This window comes from Rutidosis leptorrhynchoides, chromosome 2 (assembly GCF_046630445.1).
Source record: "Rutidosis leptorrhynchoides isolate AG116_Rl617_1_P2 chromosome 2, CSIRO_AGI_Rlap_v1, whole genome shotgun sequence".
Lineage (NCBI taxonomy): Eukaryota > Viridiplantae > Streptophyta > Magnoliopsida > Asterales > Asteraceae > Rutidosis > Rutidosis leptorrhynchoides.
The window spans coordinates 234,552,330-234,562,716 of record NC_092334.1 but is presented as its reverse complement, the minus strand read 5'-3'; the positions used below and the strand labels follow the sequence as shown (position 1 = coordinate 234,562,716).

The 10,387-nt window shown below is 34.1% G+C and overlaps 1 protein-coding gene across 1 annotated transcript; it reads right to left on the bottom strand.

Moving 5' to 3' along the window:
• Positions 1–8,767: 8,767 nt before the first annotated feature.
• Positions 8,768–9,367, bottom strand: LOC139888600 (protein ALP1-like). Its single transcript, XM_071871601.1, has one exon. It carries the CDS (start codon positions 9,365–9,367, stop codon positions 8,768–8,770), a length of 600 nt encoding a protein of 199 aa, XP_071727702.1.
• Positions 9,368–10,387: the final 1,020 nt, after the last annotated feature.

Below are 10,387 nucleotides of genomic sequence, written 5' to 3'. Positions count from 1 at the left end.
TACGGGATACGGGTTAACTTACGGGAACTGAACAACCTTCTGTTGTTCATACGTTGTACGTGGCTAACTAGGGTGAGCTCGAGGTGCGGTTACTCCGACAAATCCTCCTAGATTGCGTGAAGTAATGTTCCGATTTCTGAAATGGTGGAACGGTAGTAATAGGTGGATTACATTACTAGTACTTAGAGTTAGAAGAGTGGGGAAAAGGGTTCAGAAAACATCTGAATTAGGAAAGATAAGTTCTTCAAGTCGGTATAGCGAAAAGCAGACGGGTAGCAAGCACGTAATCAGGCATAGTAACTACAGCAGCCTAGATCGTCTATAGTAGTGCATAGCATGGCAATGAAAACAGTACTAAACAGAAGTAACAAGCGAAAGCAGATAGTAGCATGCAGTAGCGTAAAATAAGCATACAGTAAGTTCGCATGGCAGTAAAGGTAAGTAGTAGCATGCAGTAAGATTATACAGCAGTAGAAATAAGCAGTGGCATGCAGTAGTAGTAAGCAGTAACATGTAGTAATATAACATAGTAGCATGCAGTGGTCCGCAGAAACAAGTAAACTAGCAAGTTGTAGATTAGTCCTATTAGTGAATCCTACTTGGTCCGGTCTAGACTCACTAATGCAAGCTAATTCCCTAAAACCAATGCTCTGATACCAAATGTGACGCCCCGTACAAAACCATCGTGTACGGATCACCAACAACAGGATCATTACAAGGTCAAACACTATATGCTATTTGAAAATCGATTTGCATTCATAGAAGATAACGTTATACAAAAGATAAATAGGAAACATTAACATGAGTACATGATACTAAGGTCATTACAAAGCTATCGTTTTGAAAATAACATAAGTTGCGAATGCAAAGTAAAGTTCCATGCTTGAGACATCTCTAAGTAATGCAACGGAAGTCTAACACAGCAGGTCTGTAACAGCAAGTCTAACACCAAGACTAGAACAGCAAGTTTAACAGCAAGACTAGAACAGCAAGTTTAACAGCGGAAGCAACATCGTCTAAGCACATGAGAAATACATGCTTAAAAAGTCAACACGAATGTTGGTGAGCTATAGTTTGTTTGTATCAGTAATGTAACGTAGGCCACGAGATTTCAGTGCTGCAAACTGCGTATCAAAACAGTATGTTCAAATCAGTATGAATAAGTATATGTATAACCGTGGGCACCCGGTAACTAGAATTAACGTTTATAACCCCCTGAAAGTGCACTTGGCAAGTGCGTATGATTACGAAGTATTAAACACCCGTTAAATGCTAGCGCGACTAGCCCGAGTGGGGATGTCAAACCCTATGGATCCATATCTAAGATTCACGTTCACCGGTTCAAAAACCAATGACTAAACGTTACCGTGCTAAAGGGAATGTTTATGCCGTTATATAACCCACACACATATAAAGTTTAAGTACTCGTGCCTAACATGTAAAATGTAAAAAAGCGCATGTATTCTCAGTCCCAAAATAGTTAAAGTAAAAAGGGATGCTATAACTCACAGTGATAAAAGCGGTAAAGTCGGTAATGAAAGTACGCAAGTAGTAAGTCGGTCCGAAAGGTTGTCAACCTAAATCAAAGGTTACTAGGTCAGTAGGTTGTCTTAATAAGTTCTAATAGTGCATAAAATAAGTTTAAGTGTCATCATCATCATCATTCATCATCATAAAAGCTAAGTGAGTTTGATAAGAATAGAGATCGAAACAATAGGCTGACTTCGGTCAGCTTCTACGACCTCTACGTAAATCGAAAAGACGCATGGTCAGTGGCTATGGCTCCGTATATGAGTCCCCTAACAGCTGACCAATTTTCAGGACCTAACTCGTCTTCGTTTGACCGTGGCGACGGTTTAAGTGCGAGTAGGTCAGAAATTTCAGCACAGCATTAATAGGGTGTAGTGACTCTCGGAGGGCCATAAATCCTAAACCGTAACTCGGATTAAGACGAGGCCTAAACGGAAAATCATCTACTCGAACCAAACTAATTGAAAATCAACTTTACAGTAGCCCAGGTGGTCTTATCAGATACTAAAATCAGTGGACAAGTGCTCCGGTGGGGTTCTTGGTGCTCGATGCTCATCACGGTTCTCATCCTTGATGCTTGTAGCTTCAAGTGTACAACTCGTTGATGGTTTAGCATCACTTTGACCAAGATTCACCATCAATACACAATATGTTAAGACCAAGTAAGAATACAACTCATTCATGAGTCTTAGATGGATGATGAACCAAGGTTACATCATATCCTTAGTCTTAACACTAATACAAGTCACAATAACAACTAAAGTTACAAACTTTACATCAATTTAACAAGTATGAACAAAATCTAAGTCAAAAGAGGTGATGGAACCCTAAGCTAGAGAGCTTGGATCCATTTCACACAAGTTACAAGGTTACAAAGCTAGAAAGCTTGAACCTTTAAGTGTTCTTGAAGATCTTGAAGCATAAGGCTTGGATCTTTAAGATATATGAAGATAACAAACATAAGTTTGAATCTTTTTCACAAAACAACATGATCAAAGCAAAAAGAACTTAAATCTAGCAAAAAGATATGAAGATTCAAGCTAGAAAGCTTGCATCTTGATTGTTCTTGAAGATCTTGAAGCATAAAGATTAGATCTTGAAGATGCATGAAGATTACAAACAAAAGTTTGAATCTTTATCATAAAATAGAAAGCTTAAAGTATAAAAGAAGTAGATCTACAAAAGTTATGAAGATTCAAGCTAAAAGCTTAAATCTTCCATGTTCTTGAAAGATTCATGCTTGAATCAACAAGATATAAGTAAGATCAAAGCTAAAAGGAACTTTGATCTCCATAAAATGATGATGATGATCATGAATTTGAAAAGGAAAAGAAGAAGGAAAAGAAGACTTACAAGTAATGCTAGAAAGGAAAGAAAGAGAGAAAGAACAAGTGTGTGAAAAAAAACCAAAATGATCAAGTGTGGAAATGAGAGGCTAAAGGCTAGTATTTATAAGCAAAGAGTGATCACATAGATTGATGACATGGCAAGATCTAGGGTAGTGGTGGTGGATGGTTTATGGAGGGGGAGGGGAAGGACAAAAAGTTTACTTTTTGGCTAATGGTGTCTAAAGTGTGTCCTTTTGCTAGAATCTTATGTAACAAAGTTAATTATCCTTATCCATAATGCTAGCATGACTCACTAATTATTTATTTATTTATTTATTATTATGGGCCACTAGTAAATATATTTGGGCTAATTAATTGGGTCACTAGCTAGAGTAGGGTGGGCTTGAGCCCAACAAGGTAAAAAGTCCAAAAAGGCTAACTATTGGGCTTTAGCAATTAAATAAATAAAATTAAGCATCCAAAGGCCCAAGTAATTATTATTATAAAATAATAATTAATATTTCGCTGTCCAAAAGTTCCGGTTCCGACAAAAGTCAAACGTACTTGCAGTCCGCGTTTTAATCGTAACGGCAAGTAACGCTAACGGTTATAAAGCATTCAATGGACCAGTTAAGCATTCTAATCATACCAAGGCAAGTTTTAAAGTATATATGAATATAAAACACGTGTGCCAAGGTTCCAGAGTAATAAAGTAATGCAGTACGCACAAATACGCAGCTTCGCAAAAATACAAGGCACAAAAGCAAGTCGAAAAAGCCGGGTCGTTACACTAGTTTTCTAAACGTACGAAAGTGCGTTCGAAAAACTGAAAGTGGTACATGAGTCGAGTGACAACGTACGAGTCATTTGAACAAAAATTACATTTTTACTACGCACGTAAATATAATATAATATTTAATTAATTCTAAAGATTAAATATAATATATATTAAATAATATGTAAAATCTATGTATCATTCGTAATGTAAGGAAAAAAGGGGTGTCGGCAAGGAATAAGGTGTATGCCAGCTTGCTAGAGCCTTCATGCGAACGCATACTATGCAACCACAAACCTCATGCAGTCGCATGGGGTGTGGATGTCCAAAACTTATATAAAGTGCAACGAATTTTGCTTCCTGATGCATTTTACTTAAATCCCTCGATCTATTTCTCCCTCACATATATGTATTTATATTATTATAATTATAAATATTATTATTATTAATTCCAATATTATTATTAATAGTATTATTATTATTAGTACATGTTATACATAAAATACTACGACGAGGTTCCGCCCGCGCGATTTCTAAATGTGTTTTTCGAGTAGGATAGGGCTAAGAAAATTATGGGTTATAGCTATGGAGGTGATGGGTATGGTTCATGGGTATGCTCATAAGGTCAATCTAGTGTTTATTATCTTCGTTACATCTACGTACCTTTCCTGCAATATTGAATCTCAATATTGATACGTGAGTACTCGTAAATAAATTTTTACATATCAATAGTGTACCCCTGACTAGTGCTCGAGTATTTAGGATTATGCATGTTTGTACTTTTGATATTGCTCTTAGTTAGGTTATGTTGAATCTCGAATTAGTTACACCTGCGATTGAGATAAGGTATAAGATATGCATGTCGTTGGAAAGCTAGCGAAAAATTAAGAACTTTTCCTTTAGATGTCGAATGGATTCGACGAACGGATTAGAAGTTATGGTCAATTGAATTTTTGATATTATTGTTAAAAATGATTATTATTATCGTCGTTATTATCGTCGTTCTAGTTTTATCTTATTATTATTCTTATTATTATTATTATCAATAAAAGGGATTTATCATTGAAAATTATTATTTTTATCGTTATTATCGTTAAAATTATAATTAGTATTATTATTATTATTATTATCATTAATATATATATCATTATTCAAAAATGGTTATTGTTATTGTTATTATTATTATTATATTATCATTAAAATAATTATTAGTATTATCGTTAATAAAGTCATAGTAATTATTATTATTAGTATTATTGTAATTAAAACTAATATTAGTAACACCTAATTATTTTGATTACTATTATTATCGTTATTATGAACACGATGTAAGAGACGATTAAAAGCTATTAAACCAAACGATTAGGAAATAATCAGTAAGAGCATCATGATGAAATTAATATATTATAAGATATTGATTTAGATAAAATTATTGTTCTTATTATTTTTATCGTTACTATTATTATTAAAAGTATCGTTGGTATTAAAACTATCATTTTAACGAAAATTATCATTTTAATAGAAATGTCATTGTTACTATAAAATATCATTATTATTACCATTTTTAATAGAATTATTATTTTTAAAGATAATATTAATAAGTATCGTAAATATTAAAGTTATCATAATTAGAATTATCGTTTTATCATAATGTCATCTTAGAAATTATAAATATTAATATTTTTATATTAATATTTATTATTACAAAATAATACAACTTTTACTTACTATTATTATAGATATTATTTAATCAAATAAATATGTGATACAAACATATTTTACTACGTGTAATAAATTACTTTAATAAATATTATCTTTATTATATTAAATGAACTCTATGAATTTTATTACTTAATATATATAAAGGTATATTTTAGTATATAAATTTTAATATGAAATTTTATTTATTAATAAATGAATTATATTATTTACTCAAATAAATCTTTTAAAAAATATTTAAAAATATAAAACGATGATATTTAAAATATATTATAATTATGTATAAATTTTGGAGATCATTTTTGAGTCAAATTGATTTTTGTTGACTTTTGCATATTAGTCTCGAGCATTAGGATTGTGGTACACTATGACCTGACTTAATTGCTAGACAAATATTGACTAACATATAAATATATATAATTAATTTAGGTTCGTGAATTCGAGGCCAACCTTGCACTTGTTCAATGACATTATATGTATTTTTACTACGAAATACAATAGGTGACTTTCATTTGCCCTTTTACCCTTTATATTTTTGGGCTGAGAATACATGCGCAATTTTTATAAATGTTTTACGAAATAGATACAAGTAATTGAAACTACATTATATGGGTGAATGATCGAAGCCGAATATGCCCCTTTTGCTTGGTAACCTAAGAATTAGTAAACCGATCTACTAATTGACGCGAATCCTAAAGATAGATCTATTGGGCCTAACGAACCTCATCCAAAGTACCGGATGCTTTAGTACTTCGAATTCATTTTTATCATGTCCGAAGGATTTCCCGGAATGATAGGGGATATTCTTATATGCATCTTGTTAATGTCGGTTACCAGGTGTTCACCATATGAATGATTTTTGTCTCTATGCATGGGACGTATATTTATGAGAACTGGAAATGAAATTCTTGTGGTCTATTAAAATGATGAAAATGAATGATTATGATAAACTAATGAACTCACCAACCTTTTGGTTGACACTTTAAAGCATGTTTATTCTCAGGTATTAAAGAAATCTTTCGCTGTGCATTTGCTCATTTTAAAGATATTACTTGAAGTCTTTCATGGCATATTTCGAAGAACGTTGCATTCAAGTCATTGAGTTCATTAAAGATTATTATTAAGTCAATGTATAGTTGGATAGTGGATATTATGAAATGGTATGCATGTCTGTCAATTTTCGATGTAAAGAATGTTTGTCTTTTAAAAATGAATGCAATGTTTATAAAATGTATCATATAGAGGTCAAATACCTCGCGATGTAATCAACTATTGTGAATAGTTTATAATGTATATGAACGGGTCCTTTCAGCTTTTACTGTTTTAAATTATCAATCAAACACATCATATTTCTATATATACATATAGATATTATATATTCAAGGTACCTATGCATATAAATAAGATATATAAATATATACAAATTACACTTACTTGATCAACCTTGAACATTGCTAGCAATCAGGAACCAAACCGCCACCACCCATAACGGCCATGATCCGCCAAGAAACCACCTTAGCCACCTTACAACTATCTAACTATTTCTCTCTCTCCCTCTCCTATTTTCTGTAAACCGTTTTCTCTAATGATCTCCATGTTTCTATCAATTAAAGCAGCTGCAAACTTCAGCTTTCATACTGCTGTAAACATCGAATCAAACAAGCCACCACAACACCACCATCACTTTAAATCACTGTTGCAGCTGTCTCATTTTTTTTTTCTTTTGATTTCTGTTTCTGCGTGAACAACAGACACGTTGCAGCTTCACCTCTGATACATTTAACCTTTTCTGTTTCTTCTTGTCCTCTTCGTAAACCCAGTTCGAACAACAACCTGATAAGTATAACTCACATCGGAGGTTTCAAGATCTTCCGGCGGTTTCAGCGGCAGACGGCGGGAATCTTGAGAGGTGGAAGTGGTGGTTAGGTAAGTGGAAAAATCACCTTAATTATACGGAGCTCTTCGTGCTGATAACGTGTTATGATTTAATATTATGTCATATATCTTACTAATATGAGGGAAGATAGAAGAGATTAAATTCTTATTCAAGAATGGTGTACCTACTGATTACAATCGATAACATACTTATAGTACAATAATTCACTGTGCAGTTAGGTGGAACAGTAATATCCGTGAGCCACCAAATATGTTGATTCACCAAATTTACTTTATCAAAAGTGTCGGCCACTACACCATGACACTTGACTTATAATATATATATATATATATTTTGCAACCATATAGCCTATAGAATTTTCGACATAATTAGTGTCATCCCTATTTGACTTTTTGATGCATTTCATGTGTTGCATATTTATATATTTATGTTACTCGTAGTTTCAAGTGCCGTATAACAATTTTGATCAATACCTCAACTTAGAGTGACATATGCTATGATAAGCTAAACTCGATTGAAACTTACATAAAATTTATAATTTGATACAAAGTGTATATATATGTAAGCTAATGTACAAATCAAACATGTTATCCTACATAAGTGACTATTAGACGACTTGTATCGGTTGTGTCTCACGCCCATGAGATCCGATTTGGCAAAAATCCCACGCCCCATCCGGCCGTAGCGGGGCGGGCGGCAGTGGGAATCTCACGGAAGATGGGTTGGAGCTTGAGTGCTAGGTGGCAAAATTTGAGTGGCTTGAGTGCTAGGTGACAAATATTAAATAAATAAATATAATCAGAAAAATTAAAATAAAATGCCACATCAGCATTCCACTAACAATTCACCCCAAAAATCCACACCACCACTACTCCATACAAAAAACTCACTCATCATACTCATCAAAAAAGTGCAAAAAGCAACTCACTCCACCAACCCACGCCCCTCACCGCTGCTAGTGGTCTTATATATATTAGTTATATAACTCATGTCCCCAATCAATATCACGTTGAAATTTTAATACATGTATTGGATGGATAACAAATGCTTAGTCACACATGCAAGTTTTAAGACCATATATAACCCTGCCTGTGACGTCACAGGCAGATTGTCCACTTTTTGGCCAAAAAGTGCAATCTGCCTCTGACGTGGCAGTGTCACTCTCTGACACCAAAATAACCCTGACGCCCCTCCAGTGTCAAACAGGTCCCACCAATTTTATTTTTTCTTTTTCTTTTTTATTTTATTATGCATACAAATTATATTACATATAATTAAAAAACATATAAAAATTAACCATTACATAAAATTTAACCATTACATAAAATTTAACCATTCATGGTGCGGAATGCGGATGGAAGGTTCCAAATATGCTCAACTAGATCATCGGTTAGTTGGTCGTGCACCGTCCTATCTCTTATTTCTCGGATGTTGATCCCGTCCTCTATTCGGTATCCGTTCCGGACGATTCTCCATATCTTCGGTAATGAACTCTTCTTCCCAATCACTTAACGCAAATCATTGATCCTCCAAAATCATATTATGTAATATGATACAACAGTCCATAACTCTCCGCATCTTGTTTACCGACATAGTGCGTGCTGTTAACCTTAAAATATGAAATCGACCTTGAAGAACCCCAAATGCCCTCTCTACATCCTTTCGGGCACTAGCTTGAAACCTAGTAAACTTAATCCTTGGATCATCTGTCGGACACGCAAAACCTTTGACTAGAGTAGCCCAGTCAGGATATATACCGTCAGCTAAGTAATAGCCTTTTGTGTACTGATTACCGTTTACCTCAAATGGTGCTAGTGGAGATGTTCCCTTTTTAAGTTTATCAAAAACATAGGATTGATTCAAAACATTTATATCATTGTTGGAACCCGCCATTCCAAAAAATGCATGCCAAATCCACAAGTCATACGAAGCAACTGCTTCAAGCATAATGGTAGGTTTCTTGTGATCACCCCTAGTGTATTGTTCCTTCAAAGCAACGGGACAATTCTTCCACTCCCAATGCATACAATCAATACTCCCGAGCATACCCTTAAAACCATATTTCTCTTCATATTTACTATATAAACGTTGAACATCGTATGCATTGGGAGATCTCATGTAACGTTCTTTGTATAATGTAATAATACATTTATAAAAGTTATCTAAAGAAGTATTGAGGTTTGCTCACTCATTTTTAAATATTCATCAAACATATCGGCGGCAGTTCCATACGCCAATTGGCGTAGAGCCGAAGTCATTTTTTGCAATATTGAAAAATGTCGGCCGACCGATAGCATCAAAACGTTCCCTAAAAAATCTAAAATGCTCGGGAGTATCATGAGAATCAAAATTAGAAATACCTTGTGATATTCGGAGAAATAGTTCAATCCGCATACGAAAATGCCTTTTAAATTTATATGGCGGAAACACGGGTGTGTCACTAAAATAATCCTTCCATAAGTTTTCTCCGGCTTCTTCACGATTTCTTGGAATATAAATTCGTGATCTTGGAACACGGTCGGATTCGACTTCGTCATCATCATCTTCTAAATGTTGAATTAGTTCAATAATACGCTCGTCTTCCGAATCAGAATCGTAACTAAGTAAATACGATGCCATGAAAGAAAAATAATTGATAGTTATAAGAGAAAATTGTATGTTTTATTTGATAAAATGAAAGAAAAATAAAGTGAAATGGTGTGATAAAAGTGTAGAATGTATGGGTTTATATAGATAAAAATATATAGAATTAAAAAAAAAATTGCCGTTAGCCAACGGCTTTAATTTTCATCCAATCAGAAGCCGCCACGTGTACTGACGCTGCCTCACCCATCCATGAAAAAGTTGACTGACGCCCCTCAAGCGTCAGCGGTAACGCCCCACTAGGGGCGTCAGGGGGCGTCACCCATTGCCAGCGGGTCTGACGGGACCCCTCTGACGCCGCGTTAAAATTAGTCTAAATGGGAACACATATAAATTTGAGAATCCGTTGACAAGTTACCGAGTCAAATACACGTTCCCAAAATAACGTTCCCAAAATAGGTGACCTTCAATCCCATTTTTCTCGTAAGCATTACGCCATTACGGTCATATAATTATATTTAAGTTATCTAATAGCAAAGTTTAAGGGAGGTTGGT